Here is a 23,636-nt window from a genome sequence, read left to right on the forward strand (position 1 = left end):
TTTTTCTAACCTTACTTTCTTTAAAATATGTGTGTGTGTATGTGTGTGTGTGTGCGTGTGTGTGTGTGTGTGTGTGTTTGTGTGTGTTTTTGGTACCTGGCCTTTACAGAGATCTGAAGAAATATGTATGAATGTTGAAAGCAATATTTATAACATTGTTTATGTAGATGTAAACATATGACTCTTATCAATGGGGAGGATAAAGAAACCTATATGACTGTAAGGTTTCTATGTTTTACTTGAAGTGATAAAACATTAAATCTAGATAGTCTTTGAGAAGCTAAGTAGTTAGGTATATATACATTATAATCCCTAGAGCAATCACTAAAAAAAGTACAAAGATATATAGCCAATAGGAAAATAGATAAATTAAAATGGAATAATAACAAATATGGAAACAAATATTACAAAAGAAGCTATGGGAGGAGTAAAGAGAAGCAAAAAACAAAGAATATATAAAGAATAGTATAATGTTAGACCTAAATAAAGACTTTTCAATAATCACAGCAAATATAAATAAACTATCCATACCAATTATCAGATTGGATTCTAAAATGACAAAATTATAAGCTGCCTTCAAGAAACCCACTTTAAATATGATAATGTCTACTTATAGACAGATTAAAGTTTATTTCATGCAAACATTAAGTAAAAGAAGTCTGGAGTGGCTACATTAACATCAGTAAAATTCTGCTTACGAGAAGGAAAATAACCAGGAATAAAGAAGAGCTATGTGTAGTGAAAAGAGTAAATTAAGGAGCTGAGGAGACCCGCACAGTGCAGGCAGCCCCTCCCCCCTTGAACCTGGAGGGAAGCCCAGTAGCCATGGCAGGCTCTGCCAAGGTGAGCCGAGACTCACGTGGTGCTGGGGGCTCATTCTACGGCCACAGATTCTGGGACAGGACCTAAGGTGGTATAATATAGCCACTACCACACCTACTGTCAAGCAAGGACAATTCACCACCATGGTAGCAGCCAGGGCCACTCTACAGGTAACCTACTGCTCACTCTACTACATTGATATAAGAACAGTTACCAGTAACGCCTGCAAATAGAGGAAGCAATCTTTATCCTCATAGCCACCCTAAAAGTAATAGAAGAACCAAACCCTCTACCAAATGACCAAATGTCAATGAAAAAATACTAGAACTATAAATAAACAAGATATGACACCACTGAAAGAATACAGTAATGCTCAAATTTCAGACTCCATGGAACAGGGTGTGGGGAAAATAGGACAATTTAGTCAGGCTCCCTTGGCTCAGGTCTGGCTGGGGTTGAGCAGCACATTTCTTGTAAACAGTTGTGTGTGTGGGTGGAGTTAGTGCCCATGTATCTTTTTAGTTAATTGCCACTGTGTGTTCTTGAGTTGTGAAGCAGGCTGGCTGGCAGTGAGCTCGTGTCTGAAAACAGAGCATGTTTACTCTGCTGGCAGCTGCTCAGTTTTAGTTTTTCTTTGGACTTTGCTGGTAGCAGTTGAGTTTCTGAGTTTCTCTGTGGACCTTTTGGCTCATAGTGTTGTGTGTGCTGAATAAAGACTATTCCTTCTTCAACCAAGGCTCCAAGGCCATTTTTTCTGGTTTCCTAGCTCGTAGACCTGTGTGTGAAGGGTTTGTGAATGGGCTCAAGTGGTCTGTGAGCTCCAGACCCTAGCCCTAGCTCTACAATTGGCATAGTTGGAGCAGGATTATGAGCAGGTACAGGAGCAAGAAGCCCTTAGAGAAGGATGAAATGTGGCTACTTTTGAACATGTTGTGCTCTGTGGCCACTTTTCTGCTGACTGGAGCCTGGCTGCTGCTCACTCTGCTGCAAACTGGTCGAGAGTTGAAACAGAAAGAGTTGTTGGCAGATGATGTGCAGCGACTGGAAGATACGAAGCAAAAAGCAGAGTCACTGGAAGCACAGATGTATATCCTGGAGGATGACATGCAGTGACTGGCCACTCCAGCTTCTCTCACCAGGGAAGATGACGAACCCAGTGGTGAGTTGGGGGAGACCGTGCATCCCCAGGAATGACCTGTTGTGCAGGAGAAATTGAGGCATGAGCAGTCTATGGGACCGGGTGGGCAACAACAGGGCAATCCACAGGTGACCCAATTTACCACCTATGTCCCATATACCCAGGTTGAGTTAGTTGACTTGGGGAGACAGTTCCGGCAGAAACAGGGGGAGACCCTAGCTGCTTGGCTGTTGCAGTTATGGGACCTAGGGGTGGATAGAATGTAATATGCTCCGGTGAGGAAATGGAAAAATTGGCCTCCATCACCATGTACCCATCCCTGAGGCAGTGACTACAGAATAGTCACAGGTATGCACAAGGGACAGGTAATCACTCCTTAATGGAATGGGTGAATGCAGCTGCCCGAACCATGTGGGCAAATGCTGGAGAGCTGCCCAAGATTGTTAGTAAATGGCAAACATATGCGGAGCTGGTCCGAATAATTCAACAGCTGGGGATGTGGCAGTCCATGTTTAATGTGAACACTCATGGCCCGGATAATGAAAATTTTACAGGTAGCATGAGAGACATAGTGCTGCAGAATGCCCTGTCAACGTCCTTTGGGTCACTGATGGCCATACTGGCCCCATACATTGGTTGTCCTATACATGAGGTAATGACCATGATATCTGGCTTGGGTGAAGTAGAGGATAGGAGACAAGCCAAAGGGGTCCGAAAGGTGGCTAAGACCAACCTATTCAAGGAAATAGTAACAAAACTTCTCAAGTGTAGGGAGAGGTACAGACCTTCAGATCCAGGAAGCTCAAAGGTCCCCAGACAGGTTCAATCCAAAAAGAACCTCCCCAAAGGGACCAAGCAAGACTAGCCATAAGCAGATGTGGCTTGACTTGCTTGGAGCAGGGGTTGATAAAAAGAAAATTGACTGGCAGCCAAATGCAGTCCTGTTTGCCTTGTGGAAGCAATTGTGCACTGAACAGCGTTTCACCAAATGTTGGGAAACAGGTAGCAAGGTACGCTCAGTGGATTTAAAGGACTTTTTGGTAGCTCCGAGGAGGCAGATGAACTGTTCCATTCTGACTAGGGAGCAGGCCAAGGTACTCGTCTTTTGGGGGCAAGCGAGGACCAGAGGCCTCATGTTGAGTTGGCAATGATGAGGCTGATGCATTGGCTAAGGTAAGATGGCTGGAGAGAGCTCCAGCAACTGATCTAGCCGGTGGCTGCACTGGGGAATGCAGCATGTTGGCTGCAAGCCTGGGTGGTCAATTGCTCAGCGGGTGCCACATTAACCCGAGAAAAAATACCCCTGATGGGCAGATGTGCTCCTGATGAGCAGATAGGTGCCCCTGATGGGCAGATAACTCATGTGAGAGTGCCCCTGACATGGTGGCAGGTGGATCTTGTGGGGCTACTGCCAAAGTCAGAGAGTTACTGGTCTTCTGTTTGTATGGCCTTGTGGAGCCCCAAACCAAGTAAAATACCTATTCCTGCAATGATCCTTTCTAGGATGGCAAACTGGCATGTATCTTACCAGAGGGGCCAGAACTTCCCCTTTTGGTACCAATAACCCTTCTGTCTTTTTGCCCATAGTGTTCTGGCTGCAGGTACTGTCCCAGAGTCGACTGGATACATACATATGTTGGCATGATCATCTACTGAATATGCACTGAACTTCACATCAGTATGACTACAAGATTCCCATGGAAAATCACACCAATAATGACTACTAACCGGACATGTGCGACTAAAAGACAGAACTACAGGACAAGCCTTAAGCCACATAGAACATACAATAGGTTGTATAAATAAAAGGGTCATTTATCCTCGCTAAGGGAACATCGCAGATTTTTAATGCATAGATTGTACAGCAAGGGACCTTGAAGGGGTGGATTGTGGGGAAAATAGGATAATTTAGTCAGGCTTCCTCAGCTCAGGTCTGGTTGGTTTGAGCAGCACATTTCTTGTAAACAAGTTGTGTGTGGGGTTAGTGCCCATATGCGCCCACATATCTTTTTAGTTATTGCTATTGTGTGTTCTTCAGTTTGTGAAGCAGGCTGGCTGGCAGAGAGCTCACATCTAAAAACAGAGCATGTTTACTCTGCTGGCAGCTGCTCAGTTTCAGTTTTCTTTGGACTTTGCCAAGTAGCAGTTGAGTTTTTTAGTTTCTCTGTGGACGGTTTGGCTCATAGTGTTGTGTGTGCTGAATAAAGACTATTCCTTCTTCAACCAAGGCTCCAAGGACATTTTTGTCTAGTTACCTAGCTTGTAGACCTGCATTTGAAGGTTTTGTGAATGGGCTTGGGAGGTCTGTGAGCTCCAGACCTTAGCCCTAGCTCTACACAGGGAATTCTTGAAATGTCTGAAAAAGAATTCCAAGCAATGATCTTAAGAAAACTTGAAGAAAGAAAAGAAGACTCAATTAGAGAACACAATGAAACAAGAAAAAATATCCACAATATGAAGGAGGAAATTTACAAAAAGATTAATACCTTAAAAAAGAGTGTAGCAGAACTCCTAGAAATGAAAGATTCACTCAGTGAAATAAAAAACACAACAGAGAGCTTGAGCAGCAGGGTAGAGCAAGCAGAAGAATTTCAGATCTTGAAGATGGTCTTTTCAAAACAACCCAAGCAGACAAATAACCCAGGCAGATTTTGAAAAAAGAAAAAAAGAATTAAATAATGAGGAAAATCTAAGAGAGATAGCAGACAACCTCAAGCACTCTAGCATCCAAATTGCAGGTATTCCAGAAGGAGAAAGGAAAAGGTATTGAAAACCTATTCAAGGAAATAGTAACAAAACTTCTCAAGTGTAGGGAGAGGTACAGACCTTCAGATCTAGGAAGCTCAAAGGTCACCAGACAGGTTCAATCCAAAAAGATCCTCCCCAAGACACATTATGGTTAAATGTGCAAATATCAAAGACAAAGAGAGAATTCTAAAAGCAGCAAGAGAGAAGCATTAAGTCACCTAGAGAGGCACCCCCATCAGACTAACAGCAGACTTCTCAACCAAAACCCTACAGGCCAGAAGAAAGTGGAATGATATATTGAAAATACTAAAAGAAAAAAACTGCCAGCCAAGAATTCTTTACCCAGCAAGGCTCTCCTTCAGAAATGAGGGAGAAATAGGGTATTTCCCAGACTAACAAAAGTCGTGGGAGTTCACCACCACACGACCAGCCCTGCAAGAAATTCTCAAGGGAGTGCTTCATCTGGAATCTGAATAATGATGACCAGTATCACAAATACACAAGAAAGACCAAAACCCATCATTAAAACAAAAATGCCATCTAGAAAGAGAAAGAAGCTAAATCATGCCACCTTAAATTTCCAACAAACATTGAAGAAGAGAAATAAAACGTGAAGTAATGATCAAATGATATTCAAATCATCTAAACAAAAAGCAATTAAATAACAGGAATTAAACAATACCTATTAATAACTACTCTAAATGTGAATGGATTAAACTCCCCATTTAAGACACAGACTGACTGATTGGATTAAAAAGGTAGACCCAAGTATATGCTGTCTTCAAGAGACCCAGCTCACCTGTAGAGAAACACACAGACTAAAAGTGGAAGGATGGAAAAAGATATACCATGCAAATGGAAACCAAAAATGAGCAGGAGTAGCTATTCTTATATCGGAAAAAATAGAATTTAAACCAAAAAACAAAAAGAGACAAAGAAGGCCACTATATAATGATGAAAGGATCTATCCAGCTAGAAGACATAACAATCATAAATATATATGCACCCAATACTAGAGCACCCAGATATATGAAGCAAACACTCTTAGACCTCAAGAAAGAAATAGGCCCTGATATGTTAATAGTGGGTGATCTGAACACCCCTCTCTCAGTATGGGATGGATCTTCCAGGCAACAAATCAACAAAGAGACACAGGATTTAATCTACACCTTAGACCAGCTGGACCTGGCAGATATATACAGAACATTTCACCCAACAACTAAAGAATATACTTTCTTCTCATCAGCTCATGGAACATTCTCCAGGATAGACCACATATTAAGTCACAAATCTAGTCTCAGCAAATTTTTAAAAATTCAAATCATTCCAAGTATCTGTTCAGAATACAATGGAAATTAATAATATGCAAAACTATGGAAACTAAGCAAATACATGGAAACTAAACTATAGGCTCCTGAATGAGCTATGAGTTCAAGAAGAAATTAAGAAGGAAGTCAAAAACTTTCTTGAAACTAATGAAAATAAAGATACATCATACCAAAACCTGTGGGATACTGCAAAAGCAGTAGTAAGAGGCAAATTTATTGCAATAAATTCTTACATCAAAAGAATGGAAAGACTTCAAATAAATGACCTAACAGTACACCTCAAAGAATTTGAAAAACAACAACCCAAACCTATAGGTAGTAGACGGAAAGAAACAATGAAGATCAGAGCAGAACTAAATGAAACAGAGACCCAAAAAACAATAGTAAAGATCAATGAAACAAAAAGTTGGTTTTTTGAGAAGATAAATAAAATAGAGAAACCATTAACTAGATTAAAAAAGAGAGAAGACCCAAATGAAAAAAATCAGAAATGAAAAGGGAGATATTGCAACCAATACCACAGAAATACAAAGAATCATTATAGACTGTTATAAACAACTGTATGACAACAAATATGAAAATCTGGAGGATATGGATAAGTTTCTAGACAAATACAAACTACCCGGACTGAACCATGAAGAGATAGAAAACCTGAACAGACCAATAACAAGCAATGAGATTGAAGCGGTACTCAGCAATCTTCCAACAAAGAAAAGTCCAGGTCTGGATGGCTTTATAGCTGAATTCTATCAAACTTTTATTTTATTTTATTTTATTTTTTATAAGATGACCGGTAAGGGGATCTTAACCCTTGACTTGGTGTTGTGAGCACTATGCTCAGCCAGTGAGCAAACTGGCCATCCGTATATGGGATCCGAACCCGGGGCCTTGGTGTTATCAGCACCGCACTCTCCCGAGTGAGCCACGGGCCGGCCCTCTATCAAACTTTTAAAGAGAAATTAATATCAACTCTCCTCAAACTATTCCAAAAAGTTAAAACAGAAGCTGCTCTCCCAAACTCATTCTATGAGGCCAACATAACTCTGATACCAAAACCAGATAAAGACACAACAATAAAAGAAAATTACAGGCCAATATCCTTGATGAACATAGATGCAAAAATCCTCAACAAAATATTAGCAATCAGAATACAGCAACACATTAAAAAAAATTATAGACCATGATCAAGTGGGATTCATCCCACAGATACAAGGATGGTTCAACATACGAAAGTCAATATGTGATAAACCACGCCAACAAACTCAAGGACAAAAGACCATATAATTATCTCAATAGATGCTGAAGAAGCATTGGACAAAATTCAACATCCCTTCATGATAAAGACTCTCAGCAAATTAGGTATAGAAGGAAAGTATCTCAACACTATAAAAGCCATCTATGACAGGCCCACTGCCAGTATCATTCTGAATGGGGAAAAACTGAGGGCTTTTCACTTAATAACAGGAACAAGACAAGGATGCCCACTCTTGCCACTTCTATTTAACATAGTACTGGAGGTACTAGCCAGAGCAATCAGGCAAGAGAAAGAAACAAAGGGAATTCAGATTGAAAAAGACAAAGTCAAACTGTCTCTATTTGCTGATGACATGATACTCTATACAGAAAAACCTAAAGACTCTATCAAAAAACTCCTAGAGCTCGTTAATAACTTCAGTAATGTTGCAAGATACAAAATAAATGCCCCAATCAGTTGCATTTATATACTCAAATAATGAACTAACAGAAAGAGAAATAAAGAAAGTAAGCCCATTTACAATTGTCACGAAAAAATAAAATACCTAGGGATCAATTTAATCAAGGAGGTGAAGGATCTCTACAATGAGAACTATAAACCACTTCTGAAAGAAATTAAAGACACAAAAAGACGGAAAGATATTCCACGCTCTTGAATTGCAAGAATTAACAGTGTGAAAATGTCTATACTACCCAAAGTCATCTACAGATTCAATGCAATCCCCATCAAAATACCAATGACGTTCTTCACTGAAATGGAAAAAACATTCTTATCTTTCTCACAGTTTTAGAGGCTGGAAGTCCAGGGTCAAGACGCCAGCAGGTTTGATGTCTGTTGAGGGCTCGGTCTCTGCTTCCAAGGTGGCATCTTGTTGCTTCAGCATGTGGAGGGGACAAATGTCACGTCCTTATATGATGGAAGGGCCAAACAGCTCCTTCACACCTCTTTTACAAGGTCATTAATCCCATTCATGAGGGCAGAGCCCTCTTGACCTAATACCTCCCAAAATGCTGCACCGTCTGATATTATCACCTTGATAATTAGGTTTCAATATATAAATTTTGGAGGGACACCTACATTCGAACCATAGCATACACCCATTATATGATCCAGTCATTCCACTACTGGGAATTTACTCAAGAGAAAAGGAAATATATGTCCATATGAAGGCTGGAACATGTATGTTCATAGCAGCTTTATTTCTAGTAGCCAAAACCTGATAACGCAAATGTCCATTAACCAGTGAATGGATAAACAAATTGTAATATATGTGTATTCTGCAATAAAAAGGAATGAACTAATGACATACACAACAATACAGATATATTCAAATCACTGAACTGAGGGAAGGAAGCCGGACATAAATGGGTACATACTGCATGATGACATTTACATAAAGCTCTAGAAAATGCAAACTAACCTACAGTGACAGAAAATAGATCAGTTGTTGCTTAGGGGAGGGGAGAGAAAAGGGGTAGGAGAGAAGGATTAGAAAGGGTCATAAAAAAATTGGGGGGTTGATGGATTGTTCCTTATCAAGATTATAATAATGGTTTCACAGATGTATGCATATATGAAAATTATCAAGTGATTCACTTTAAATGTGTAGTTTATTGTATGTCAGTTATAACCTCATAAAAGTGTTTTTAAACTACCAAATTCTAGATAAATTAAAGATTTAAGCAAAAAAACACAAAAAACGAAAAACAAAACTGTGGCATACCCAAAAGAATTGAAAACAGGAACTCAAACAGATTTTTGTACACCAATATTCATTGGAGCATTATTCATGACAGCTGAAAAGTAGAAACCACCCAAGTGTTCGTCAGCATGAAAGAGACATTCATTTTTCAGAACATGAATTTGTACAATTGGAGGGCAATTAGGCAATATAAACATTGAAAATGCACATATACTTTGACCCAGCAAAAATTTTACTCATAAAACTTTTCCCTACGTATATACCCATACATGCATACAAAGACTTATATATACGATGTTTGTGTCCGTATTATTTGCCAGAGCAAAATACTAAATAATTAAATATTCATGAATAGGGCACTGAAGATGAATTGAAGATGAACAGCCGTATCAGGGAAGACACTACAGCCATTAAAGAAAATGATATGCTCGATTTTATGAAATGAAAATAAGAAGGGCAACTGTCTATACTATACTTCCATTTGTGAAGAAAAACATACAAATTCATTTGTTTTTTTATGCTAGACTAGTTTGGAAGGATACACAAAAATTTGATAGAAATTATTGATTGAAGGGAAGAAAATAAGGAAATGAGACACAAGGATGAGAAGACATATCTTCTTCTGCCTTTTGAATTTTGTATCACATATGCCTACTTTTGAAAAGGTTTCCAAAATCCAGGTCAAACAAACAGAAATCCTACAGGCAAACAGCATACATCCAGAGAGGAGCAGACCCAACCAAAAGCTGCAACTAGTTTGTGACCCATGGCAGAAGTGGCCATCTCTGCAGACATTCATCTGTCTGAACAGGCAGAATGCTATAGCATGGGTAGAGGCAGCTCTGGAAAATCAAGCCTTCAACAGAACTCCAGGAGTGAGCCGCACAAATGTGCCTCAGTGGAAGAGTGTTCACAATCTCTTCCCACCCATCTTCAAGCTTCAGGCCAGACTAGGTAGATACAGCCGCCTTGGCATTCTCTGCCACATCAGCCATGGTCCCCTTCCTGCATCTCTGTGACTGATCACCCCTTGACTGAAAAATCAAACCTCTACATGTCCAAGCCATAAGCAGACACTGCCCTCCCTAAACTCCCATGTATTTCTCAGGTATATATCCAGGACAAGAGGGGGAGTTGGTGGAGGTTTCTTTGTCCCAGCCACTCTTTCTCATAAGGTGCCTTGTATGCCAAAGCCCTCATTTTTCTGAGGATGGGTGGCAAGAAAGTTGTTGTGAAGGAGAGAGCCAAGCCACCAGTCTGGTGCAGGGGATAAAGAGCGAAGAGAAAGTGGGAAACAGACACTGCTTGTGAGCATGGCAGCTTTAGTCCCAGCTCTGTAACCTTTAAAGATAACCAGACACCCTCATTTATGTACCAAAACAATATATAAGCTTCTCTACTACACATGCCTTAAGAAACAGGAGGGCTTTGTGATGCAGACTGGTGGCCTGGTTCTGTCTTCTGTGAGGTGGACATGACAAGGCCTAGCATTGAGAGTCATTAGGCACCAGGACCCTGAATGCCTCAATAATAGGGAAGGCTGGCCTCTTCATGCTAATGAGGTTTAGGCCATGTTGAGCCCTACTTTTATTCTGGGGGATGTTGGATATCCCTTATATACCTATGGCTCCATCTTCATCATTATCCTAATTATCTGGCAAGTGAAAAGGAATTACAATGGATTGAAGGTGGAACCTAAAAAGAGCTGCTGCCAGGTAGGGAAACACTATCACCACAATTGAACTAATTAAGCCTCAGATATGAAACTTTTAAGTTCTTTGGTGTCTCTCCTTATGACCCCTCCCCACCAATTTTTATGCTATTTTTTCAGTTACTTTTATATAGTCTTTTTCATCTCAGAATGTGGAAGTAATTCCTTACCAGGCCTTCTCTGCAGCATACTCTAATTGAAAAGTCAAGAACCTCTCTATTTGACTTGAGTAGAGACCTATATGATATGGGATCTCAGAAATCCTCCCAATGTGTGGGATTTTTCTAGTTGGAGGTCCCTTAAGGCATTTTAAAACTGGAGTCAATCGACTATTAGAAACACATGCCCTTTAATCTGTTCTATTCTTTCCTTTACTTCATCATCAGTCGCCAGCAGAACTTTTCCTGGGAATTGGATGGGAGGTATAGAGTTTGGAAAAGCCTCAAAGCAAATCAGAAATCAGCAGAGAAGGAAAATGTTGGGGTGAAGAAAGGTGGAGTAAGATAAAAGAAATGGAGCCGAGTATAACATACAAACAGAAATGTAGAAAGGGAGTGGGAAATGTATATAAGCTTCATCTCATTTTGGATGTGAAAAAGAAAATAGTGTCCCAGCTTGACATTCCAATGTTTTTGTCTTTAAGCGTCACCGGAAAGACAGGCAAAGGGCTAGAGATGCAGCATTAAGAGGTAAAGTCCCAGTCTGTGCTCTGACTCTCTTCCACTGTGGGTGAAACTCCCATGGACCCAGTCCCTCTATGACCCCAGTGCCAGGTGCTCTCAACCACTGAAGGCTCCATTTCCCAAATAGACAACTTTCACAGAAAATTTCTGTGGGTGGGAAATCAGAACTTGGAAATATTCCAAAATTATCTACATTATTTCCATGGGAATAAAGAATTGAGGAATTAGGGCAGATGTCCTTAACTGTGTCATTTACTAGTTTTACAGCATTCTGGAAGTCACTTTGTCTCTCAGTCTTTTCCTCCATAAAATGGGCATCTGAGGATCTTCCTTCACTCAGTGTAGTTGTGAAGATCAAATGAGAATAAGTATACAGAGGTATGTTAGAGTACTGACATTTTAGGGTTTTCTGTCCCCTCTCAAAGAGAGTCAAAGGCATACAGCTTCCTATAGATATCCCTGAAACTCTCCCACATGACATTACACTGTCTCCTGGTTCCTCAGCTAGGAGAACTTCCCAGGAAGAAGCTGAGAAGCCACAGGAGCTGCTCTCTGCCATGAAAAGGTGATCTCTTGGTTTTTGCATTCTCCCAACTCTCAGCCTGGCCTGTGACGATTTCTCAGCTTGGCTTGGGGCAGGGATGAGGAGAGGGATAACGGATGGGAGGGAGACATACACAGTGGGTGCTGGCTCACTGGTTCAGGGAGTTGCCAGAGCAGGGGGTGGGGGGATGGGTTAGACATCTCAGGAGGGAAGAGTCCCCCAATTCTACTCTGTGCTAGAGTCACAGTAGTTCTGGAATTCAGGATTTGACTAGAGCATAATTTATAAAAGACTCTATACGGGGTTGCTCTCAGCTGTGAGACAAGTAATCCAGTCAAGAGAATGGATTTTGCATAAAGAGGACATCATTGTCATATTCCCTTTACAGCCAGAGCCCTTCAAGGGCAGACTCCTCTGAGTCTGGCTGGACCCTGCTGACATTACCTCCTCTGGTTCTGTCTTCAGGGAGGCCAGTTCCTGGGACAGACCTCAGACAGGAGCCTATCATACTGTACTCTTCTTATGATTTCTGGAGAATGGGATTGATTCCCAAGAGAGGCTGGGTACAGCAGCAGGGAAATCCCATAGTCCTCTCAATGGAGAGTTCCCACAGGACCTCATGTTTCACAGTTTAGATGTACTCAATACCAGGCTTCAGGTTTCTTAGCCTCAAATGATCCGGGTTCTACCTGGTGGTGTTCCCAGTGATGCCCCATCGGCTAACCACTTGGCTCCCTTATCTGTCTGGTTCCTTTCTTCTCATTCAGCTTCTCAACAAGGTCAACAGAGAAGTGACCCCAGCTCCCGGTCCTCACTGACGGCCATGCCTTTCCATGGGTTGTCTGAGACCTTGCCCAACAAGCTCCAGATCCTCAGTCACCCACCATACCTTGCCAAATGGCATTTTCTTAGGAAGAAAAGCAGAGGGGTAGACACCAAAGAAGTGTGGGTCCCAGGACTTACAAGACTAGAAAAAAGCAGTGTCAATCCCCAGGCCACACTCTTCCAAGGAGGCAGATGTCACTCCATCATTAACGGTTGCCATGTTTCCCTTCCCAGCCAGGGCTGGCTTCCTCAGGAGGGAAGTGTGCGGCGGCTCCTGTGTGCAGATCCCTGCTGCCAAACCTGCAATGCTGTGGCTCTGGAGATTCAGCAATTGCTGGTGGGTGAGAACAACCAGATCTCTCCCACTTTATCTGGGCAATCCCAGGACTCCTCTTGCCTAGATATTTTGTCCATGTCTAGTGTATCTTTTGAGCAGAGTCTGGGGCTTCATTCCCAGGACACCAGAGAGATTTCACTGGCATCTGCAACCCCAACACTGGCACAATCCACAACTCAGAAATTCTTAACCCTGTCAGCTACTCAGTCAACCAATACAGTCAATATACAAGATTACTGGGCTGATCATTTCCAGCTACAGCAGGAATTTCAAGTGCCATATATGCTGATAGGCCCAGAGACTATCGCTTTTTCAGGGGTTGAGGAGCCTAGCGTTCCAGCAAACCATCAGGAGACGATGCAGAACAACCTCAAACTTGTGCACGGTGATGAAGGCCAGCAATCTCTGAACTCTGAGGACACTTTGCTGTCCCTGAACCCAGAGATAGCTAACCTGACACATCCTATGGCCTTTCAAATGGTCCTCCCCACAAACCTGCCATTCCTTAGTCCAGAAGTGCTGAGACTTCTTGAGATACATGTGAAAAAATGGACGCATTTCCAGATGTGGGGGCTTCCCAGACGTGTTGAGGAGTCCTTGAGACAGCTTATGCCAAACCCACCATTTTATTACCAGCCTGAAAACAACCAACCAGTTTCTTTCATCCTAAATAATACCGCTCAGGTCTCTGTTCACAAATTTGGAACTATTTCCCACCAAACCTGGTGTTCATGTATGGTTGGCCAGCCCACCCAGACTTTCTGGGTTTCTGAATGGTCCGCTATGAACCCAGAAGAAAGGTACCACCAGCACATTCCAAAACCTATGGATCTAGCCTTGCCCTCTCCAGCACTTAAAGTCCTAAGTGGCCTCTATCCACTATCTGGGGGACAGGCTAATGATTCAGGGAGCCATCCTCAGCAGAAATGCAGCCAACTATTCTGTGGCCTCCCTTCTCTGCACAGTGAGTCCCTAGTTGCTACTTTCTTGGGCTCTCAAGGCCATTCCAAGAACAAGAACAAGAACATATCCAAGCCCACCTTGAAGGGTCCTATTCTCTTCAAGGAGCTCTCTTTCGTCCCCCTGCTGCCTAAAACTCCACCCCAGTCAGTTCCACCCTCTTCTCCACCTTCCCCAAATGGGGTGTCGCCATGTAGCCATCATCAATCCCAGATCAATGTCCCATTTCTGACTCTGGCAGAGTGTGAAGCCTTGGAGTGGCACCTGCTGCAGAGGCAGCTCCAGCTTCAGTGGGGCTCAGTTCAGCACTCCCAGAGCCCCATACAGAATGAGCCCTGTGACAAAGCCCAGTCTCCTGAGACTGTGAAAACTTCCTGGCCAGGGAAGCCTGTCTCAGTCCTCACCAGAGAACTACTCTTCTTCCCGGAGCATGCCCGGAGGCTGCTGGAATTCCACCTCCAAAAGCAGTTGATTCACCATCGCTGGGGCCTGCCCCAGAAGATCCAGCAGTCCATTCAGTTGTTCCTTTCATCCACTGACCAGCAGACCTCTTCCTGGACCAGCACAGCTCTAGCCAATGTGGGCATTCCCCAACCTATGGCCCTAGAGTCCAACAAGGCTGGTGACCTGTCCTCACTCATTATGGCCCCAAGGTTGATCCGCTTGCCACACTTGTTTGCCCAAGTCAAGGCAATATTGCAGAGCCACATTGACTCTAAGTGTGGACAGATCCAACAGAGCAAGGTCCCTGCCTGTGTATATAGCTCCTGGGACTATACAATTCCTGGAGGCCTGGCAGTGGCTCTGATCCCCTGCATTCCAGAAAGCCAACCCCTGGAGCTGCAGGCAGCAAGTGACCCTAACCTACATCACAATGTTATGCCCTGTATGCCAGCGGCCCTTGATCAGCAGCAACAGGCCTTACCAGCTGCTGTCAGTGACCACTCTAAGCTGCCCCGAGCCTTGTCCAAGGAAGCCATTGAAAAACTGGAGACAGCTTTACGTCACAAGTATCTGGCCTTCTTGTCAGGGTTGCCTGCTCTCTATTATGTGACCCTCTCCAAGTCCATGGCTCCCCAAATCACTAGCCAATCTGTAGTCACAGAGGGGGGGCTTGGGACTATTGAAATCCCAATAGAGCCTCTGACACAGACAATCTCATTAGAAGAACAGGGTATAAGTCTTGGGCCGCAAGTTGGAGACGACAATGAGACTTGTGCAGACAATGCAGAAGAGTTCCAGCCTGAAGTGCAAGTGCAAGGAACGAGGGAGATGGTGCCTTTAGAAAGCCAGACACATCCTGATAGCCTCTTCTCATTCAAGACACATATGTTGGCCAAACTAAATTACCACGTGAGGAAAAAGGTCCTAGAGATACAATTGGGAATTCCCATAAGGGCAAGGGAGTCCAGACAACAAGTTACAACAGTCCCAGAGAACATATCAACACAGGAGTCTCTTGGGAATCTAAATAAACAAGGAAAAAAATTGCTGCAAGAACTGCCCATCCCACCAGATACTCCTCATGCCCCAGATCCAGAATGGGTCCACCTTAAGGAACAGCTGGCCATTGAGTTGAAGGCAGTGCAGCACAACCAAAAGACACCTAGTTCCAAATCAGTGCCCCATGGTTCTGCCCACTGGGCCTCCGAGATCTCACAACCCAGTGGGGACATGACAGAAGCACAGGTGCTTTGTGTTCAGGTGGAGGCCAGTGTGAACAACCCCAGCCTGGAGGAACCCTGGCACCCTGAGCCCCAAAGCCCTGGCAAGAGCAAGGACTCAGCCCATGTCCCAGTGCTGGCAGAAAAGACAGAGGACCCAGGAAAACCCAAAGCAGCAGGGGACTATGGAGAAGGGGATGCAGGGTTGGGGCTCTCCTCAACCAGAGAAGGAAGACATCCTGCTGAAGATCAGAAAACAGCAGGGATGCTTCTGAACAAGACACTCCGAGGCTCCTGGAGATGGAGCCATAACTTTCATCCTGCTGATCCCTGTCAACACAGCCCCCAGCATCACGCTCAGCCTAAACTCCCAGAACTACCTCCAGGAGTCCCTGGGGGAAAACAATCTGCAAATGACCTGCAAGACAGTCAAACCGAGATAAATGTCAGCCTCGAATCAGCAAGGATTCCTGAGAAGGCCCAGCCTGTGGTGCCCCAGGCTTCACAGGGCCAGCCCTTCCTGAGTCAAGTAATTCAGGGTAAGAAGTGGCGGGGCCAAACTTTGCAAGGTCATGTTTTGCAGGGGCAGGTGATGCCAGCCCATACTCACAAGAGGCCCAGCATTCCAGAATCTAACTTAAGAAATAAGATTAAATCATTTCTGCACTGTTTTAGCTCCAAAATGAAAGGCAAAGGGCATGAGGAATCCATGTTCTCTACAGCTGAGAAAGTGGTCAAAGCCAGAAAAGAAAAGGTTGAGAAAAGACCAGCTCCAGCCAAAATCTCCATGAGAAAAACTAAGACAGACAAGCCAACGGGGCATCCCAAGGCCCAATCTTTCCCCACTGAGAAGCTGGTGGGCCGGACCTTCTCGGATGGTCCTCGTTCCCCTGACAATAAGCTCCAGCTATGCTCCAGACATCGTGGCTCTTCAGTTCTGGGCCACCCCCGCCACTGCCCTCGGCACTGCCCTCGAGTGGTTTGTGCCACTCAACCAAGAAACCATACCTAGCTCCCCACCCTCACCTCAGACAGAAATACTGGTCTGCTTGAGTACCCCCAGGGCAATGAAAAAGAGTTTGTAGGCTCCCCAACCTCTGCATCCCTTGAAGAGGACTGTTATTGTCATTTCCATTAATGTACAGGTGGGGCAGATCTCCACCCGAAAAACACTCTATGTCTGTAAGCAAAGAGTTGTCTGTCTGCTCCTTGTCTCCACTGTATTGTGTTAAGGGAAGGCATGAGAGAGGTTAAAAAGTTATTCCTCTCTAGACAAGGAGCTTCAACCCACAATTCCGAGAGGTCATTTTAGAGGAGTATCACAGTGTTCCTTCTTGATCAAAAGCACACAGTTAATAGGACAGATGTCAAAACCAAATGCTAGAATTTCCCCTGTTCGCTCCCTTTTGGGATTGGGAAGATCTTTCTGGAGAACCCATCTAGGAGCCTGCCCTAACCCTGTTACCTGTTTCTTACCTCCACTGACTCTTAGCTGCACGGAATGAATGTCCCCTGGAATGAGGATCACAGTAGGAAATGGAGAGGGTCTTGTCCCCACACTCAAGGGGAGGTAGGGAGGGATGCATGTAGTTGGAGGTCTAAGTACCCGGGACAAACCCTGACAGGTTCCTGTCCAAGGGCATAATAACAGAGAAAATCTAGTTTGTTTGGCACTAAAACAGCCTAGAGCCAGGAGGCAAATCCAAGGCTGAAGTGCTTTGTGGGGGAGGGAGGGAATAAACTCTGAACTTGTGTCTGCTGGCCCTTCCTGTGATTAAGGACAGTGCATTCAGCATTGAAGTTTCTGGGAAAGAATGACAAACACAAGGGGTTCTCTAAACATATTCAAAGCCGTCAAGTTACTGCTGGCAGCTTGTACACAGCCCTATAGCTAGGTCCTGTTTCTGCAACACCTGCATCTGGGGTCCTTCACCACCACCCTTCTTTGCTTCCTGAATATACTTTCATGGTAAGTAATGGTGCAGAACTTAGCTGAATCCCCTCCAGGATCTGCCTGGTGACTTCCCCTCAGAGGATGACTCCTGTACTTTCACCCACCAAGGACTCTACCACATAAGCCTGGCAGCTCCAGCCCTTGGTTCCTGTCATATACTTCCCCATCTCTTCATTATATCCCACTGCATTTCAGAAAGCACCAAAACCATTCACCTTGACTGTCAAAGGAAGACTTTAAGGCTTTTGGGAAGTGTCCTCTCTATTAAACAGCCACCGAAAGTGACCAAAAATCTAGAATTTAATGCCACACACGAGACTTTAACAACCAGATCAGCTGCTCATAACTGAGGTGGGACTCTGGCTCCTTTGCCTCTCTCTGGAAAAGTCCAATATTTTGCTATTTCAGGAAAATATCTGTTTATCACTAATGGAAATATTATGTGCAAGTCCCAGAAACACTTGAAACGAAATGAAGAAACCCAAGGAGGCTGAGAGGCAAACAGGTCTATAAGCAGCTGCTAAGTAACGTAAGCCCCTTCAAACTATACCCTGTCCATATTCTCCCTCACACACAGGCTACATGAAGTCCCTCCTATATACCTGCTTTAGGAGACCTCCTGAATAGCTTGACCATACTGTGACACTCCTAGAGCTCTTTCCTGCTACCTGTTCAGTCCCACCCCCACTCCCACCCCATCACTGGGTGGGTGATCCACTACAAAGGCAGCTTTGCTAAGCCTGGCCACACAGTCAGACCTCTTAATGGTGGCCATCATACTCATATTTCCTTGAACCTCTGAAGAGGCCTAAGTGGATGCTGTCCTTCCTTCCCCAGTTACCTGGGTTGGAGCAGGCACTGGTCTTCCTGGAAAGAGTACTGGAACACCTGGCCTCTTAAGGAAGCCATGGCAGAACAGCATAGCTGAAGGTTATGCTAGCTATGCTCAATAGAACGTTAAGTATGAGTAAAAGATTTGGGTCATCCCCTTTCCTTTGGAAGGAAAATTCTGGCTGAAGTGGCCAGAGAATGATTTCAGGGGAAAAAGATAAACATGAACGAAGGGCAGCAAAACTATAACACAAGGAAAACATTACAAAATCCTTGAGCAAGTGTTTATACAATTTTCAGGCCAAATGGCTGACCCCATGGAGAGGATGCAGGTTTCAGGTCCAAGTCACAAGAATGTAATGTCGGAAAAAAACATCAGGGTTAGAAATCTAGCTCTGACGTTTCACAAGTTAACATTTCTGAGCCCAGTTTCTTCATCCGGGAAAGAGGGATAATTGTATATCCATACTCTAAACCTCAATATCAATGTACTGGTGATTCCCCAAAGCACTTCTCTGAAAGTGAAAGCCAAAGCCTAGTCTCAGTGCCGATCTCCTAACTGTACAGTGAACAGCTGGGGGAAAGCTCCATCTTGCTCCAATGACAATGCAAATTAATTCAGAATCTCCAAACACACCCTCCACCCCATCAAACTGCTTTCCAATGTAAGGGAATGCTATACTATGCATTCTTTTTGTTGTGGTTGCTGTTGCTCCATACATCAAGATAGTCACTGGGTTCTAATCTTCATAATTCTCAACTTGGCCCTTATCCTCTATTCTTATCGACTCTCCTTGAAGTTCAGTTTCTCATCCTTCACTTGCCTGGATGATTAGAATAAGAGTCTCATAAGCCCAGAGCCTAGGATAGTGCACAGTAATAGCTTAATATGAGTTGAATCCAAAGTCTGGGCTGGGGAATCGCACGAAGCATTTCATCAGTGTGATGAGTGCTGTGAGGGCTGGGGTCATACCACAACAGGAAGTACTCAGCTGATGAGGAGGGCCCTAGAAGTGCTGCAATAAAAATTACCTGGAGAAGCATCTTGCATTCAATAGTTCAAATATTTGAATACTTACTATGTGCTAGATGAAATGCCAAATGCACAAATGAACAAGAAACAGGCCTTGCCCCAGTGGAGTTCATGATTTCATGGGGTAGACAGTCTCAATTGCCCAAATTGCTAGTCAACATATATACTTGGATGTCCAACATGCATCTCAAACTATATGAAAATGAACTCCTGATTCCCTGCCCTTTCCCCACCACCAATCACACATATCAAACCTACTCCAGTCACAGTATTTCTCATATCAGTTAATGGCAGCTCCATCTTTCCTGATGTTCAGGCCACAAACATGGGTGTCATCCCTGACATTTTTCCCTTAACAGTTCACATCCAATCCATCAGTAAATCCTGCTGTCTCTACCTTCAAAAATGCATCCAGAATATGACCACTTCTCACCCCCTCTACTGCTACCATTACTGCAGTAGCATCATAACTAATCTCCCCATTTCTTCCTTAGACCATACCCTCAACAGTCTGTTTTCAACACAGAAGCCTGATGGTCCTCAGGGAGAGTTCTGGCTGCAAATTACTGATTGATAGATAGAGAGAGATAGACAGACAGACCAATATAAAACCATGCAACTGGATAAGGTCACCAAGCAAGTAAGCGTAAATGGAGAGATCTAAGGACTGGGTTCTGGACACTCCATCATTAACTGGGAAGTAAATGATGAACCAATAAGCAGAGGAAACTGAAAATCTGTCGGGTCCACCACCAGCTGACACGAACAGCCCTTGCCTTGCTATCAGTCTCTCCCTTGGTGTCCCTTCTGGTGGGCGGGTTGATTGCCCAGATTCCTCTTTCCCTGGTCCCCGTTGAGAGGAGACAGAGGAAGAGAGCCGTGAAGAGAGGTGAGCACAGCCACCGGCCCCAACCAGCCCGTTAAAGAACACTCAGACGCAGCGGGGATTGTGTCGAGCAGTTCCGTTTATTATCACACAAGCACTTGCTTTTAAAGGCAAATGGGGAAGGGAGGTTTTTACATCCTCCAATCAGCTTGAAGGTTAGGAGAGCATGCATCCTGTCTCAATGCCTAGCTATTGCAATCACGCAGTGTTCACGAGCGCGGAGGTGCGTATTTGGCCAATAAGGGCTAAGGCCACAGACACTCCCACCCTACTTCCTCCTGGCGCCATCTTAGGCTGCCACGTTAATACGCCCTTGTGGGCCCATAATGGCGCCACTTGTAATGTCACTTAAGGTGGTGTTAGTTTTTAAGGCCCGACAAAATTCAGTAGCCAGGGAGGAAAGAGAAATACCAAAAGAGTGTGGTGTGCCAGAAGACAAGAGAATACAGGCTGAGTATCCCTTATCTGAAATGCTTGGGACCAGAAGTGTTTCAATTTTGGATTTTTTCAGATTTTGTACTATATGCAGTATACTTACCCACTGAGTATCCCTAATCTGAAAATCTGAAATCTGAAATCTGAAATGCTCCAATGAGCATTTTCTTTCAGCATCATATCAGCTCTTAAAACGTTTCAAATATTGGAGCATTTTGAACTTCAGATTTTTGGATTTGGGATGCTTAACCTGTATTTCAAAGAGGAAGTGATCAACTGCATAAAAAGTTGCCTCTAGGCCAGGGAAGATGAGGATCATCAGATTTAACAACAGAGAGATCATTCATGACCTTGAGAAGAACAAACTTGGATGAGTGATGGAGGTGAAGGTAGTGGATTTAAGAGAGAATCAAAGGAGAGCAATTGGTGACAGCAAGTGTAATCATTTCTTTGAGGAGTTTTGTACCACAGAAGTGCAGAAAAATGAAAAAATAGCTGGAAGGGGACTTGGGATCTAGAGAGGGTTTTGTTTTTTCTAAGGTGAGAGACATAGCATGTTGGATATTGACAGAAAAAAATCCAGTTGACAAAGAGGGTTTGTTTAAAGATGAGAGACACAGCATGTTGGATGTCGATGGAAAAGACCCAACTGACAGGAATGAATTGATAACACAGGAGAGCAAGGAAAGAACTCCTGGTGTAGAGGTGAGGAAATGAGAGTGAGTACCCAAGTCAAGGTGTTGGCCTTGGCTAAAAGCACAGACACTTCACCAGTGTACATAGAGAAAAGGTGGCATCAATGAGGGAAAACTGTGGATTAGGAGAAGAAAACTTTCTTTTGCATTAAGGGAATGTGGGCATAGACACAGACAGATGAGTGAGGGGCTGGAAAGGGACCACGGCTTCAGGTACTAGGAGGAGTATGGAGAACCAAAGCTGGAAGCCAGAGGTAGAGAGAGATTACGGAAGTAGGATGGAAAATTTCTATTAGAGACTAAGAAGTTGGTGGCAGCATGAGAGCCCAGGTGGGCATGAACAGGTGGTTGAAGGTGCCGATCATGTGTGTGAAGCAGGTGCTCTTGGAACACTGGGGCAGCAGGAGAGATCAGAGACAGCTCTAAATGCATGGAGCCTGACCAAGACCATGGGGCTGGTGACAGAGAAACAGGGCAGGGGTGACGTCCTAGTGGTCAGTGAGGGATCAGAGAGGTTTTGGGAGAGGGAGGAGAAGAGTGCAAAGCAGGAAGACAAAGAGGCTTCCCTGAACAAATGGGAAGGACCTCTGTTTTGGCCACCTAATATCCTTCAGAAGGTGACAATGTCTGCATTCCCCTTCTGTCCTACCACACAGAAGCCAAGAGCTGGAGAAAGGGCAGGAAGTGCTGTGGCTTCCTTATGATGTGGTGTGAGGGACAGTGGGATACCCCCAGTCCCTAAGCAAAGGCAGGATCACACATTATCCCATCAAATCAGGAGGAGGTGATGGCAGGACTTGCTTCCTCTGGTAGGACCCCAGTGTTTAGTACAATGTGTCTCCAGCTAGCAGGATATAGAAAGCACAGATGAAAGGAAGTATGAATGTGTCCCTCGTCTGAATGGTGATCCTGTGCCTAAGGATAGGGCCCAGCCCCTAGTGTAGCCTCCAGGGCAGGGAGGCACAAGGTCCAGACCTACTGAGCCAACACTCAAAAGGTGTTTCCCTAAAGCATCCCCAAAGATCAAAGGAAGACTGGTGACAGGCACATCCTCCCTGCCTGGCGGGAGTTGGGCAGAGAGCCACAGAGCTAGGAGACGAGCGGGAGGCCCAGAATGAAGGGAATTGACTCAGAAGGGTCACAGTAGCGTCAGGTGGGAAGGCAGGGTTAGTGTGCACACATCCTGGTTTATGGTAGAGCAGGTCCTTCCCATGGTCCCGCACAGGCTTCTACCTGGTGTGGGCCAGCAGGGCCTCATGCTGCTGACCAAAGTCCCATGACAAAGGGGAGGGGGCTGAGAGATGAGCTGGAATCAAGACCTTCCAGATTCTGTGTTCTCAGCAAAGTCGAGAGCTGAGTTAACACAGGGTCAGAGCCTATGATTCAGGCAGGATGCTGATGGCGGATGAAGCTTTGCTCGTCCCATCCTGTAACCCTAGCACAACCACACCCTCACCTCGCCCTAGGCTCAGGAGAGGCAAAATCAGAAGAAGCAAAAGCCTCATGAAGGGCACAAACTCCAGAATGTACTACTCCAGAATTGGGGGTAGATGCTAGGGATACAACAGTGCTTGCTTGGGTACTCTGGGGTTCACCTGGCACTTTGAGGTAACATCACGTGATGGTGAATGGCTGTGACCTTCTAGAGCCCTTCTGCTGGGCTCTCCAGAAGGGCACTTCAGAATTGTCTGAAGGGAATTTCAGGCAACTGACCATCAGAAGTAGGTGGAGAGAAGGGCTTCCCTGCAATATCACTTCTTCTGTTAAACATTGAATTATGGAGAACAGGGATCATGGCTGCTTCACTGCTGTACCTGCTCACTGCAGCCCAGGCAGAGAGGGCAAAGAACACAGGATGAGCACAGAAGTAAACTCCATGAACCTGCTGCTTCTTGCATCACATGAGAAACGGAGGAGCCTCTGCTGCTTTACCAGCCAACCAGGCCCAATGCTCCACCTGAACTCGTGGCCTAGGCCAGGACTGTCATAGAAGGAAGGACAAGAATGATCCCTGTGGCCACTGCAGGGAGAGGAAAGAAGGGAGGATGACCTTGATTTGGGCCGGGGATGTGAGAAATAAGCACG

The 23,636-nt window shown here is 44.4% G+C and overlaps 1 protein-coding gene across 1 annotated transcript; it reads left to right on the forward strand.

Annotated features, from left to right (window-relative positions):
• The first annotated feature begins 10,564 nt into the window (after positions 1–10,564).
• On the forward strand, positions 10,565–16,729 carry LOC134365428 (protein SPATA31F1-like). Its single transcript, XM_063081512.1, has 4 exons — positions 10,565–10,708; positions 11,348–11,393; positions 11,892–11,952; positions 12,991–16,729. The coding sequence occupies exons 1-4, from the start codon at positions 10,565–10,567 to the stop codon at positions 16,727–16,729; spliced, it is 3,990 nt and encodes a 1,329-aa protein (XP_062937582.1).
• The last annotated feature ends 6,907 nt before the right edge of the window (positions 16,730–23,636 follow it).

This window comes from Cynocephalus volans, chromosome 17 (assembly GCF_027409185.1).
Source record: "Cynocephalus volans isolate mCynVol1 chromosome 17, mCynVol1.pri, whole genome shotgun sequence".
Lineage (NCBI taxonomy): Eukaryota > Metazoa > Chordata > Mammalia > Dermoptera > Cynocephalidae > Cynocephalus > Cynocephalus volans.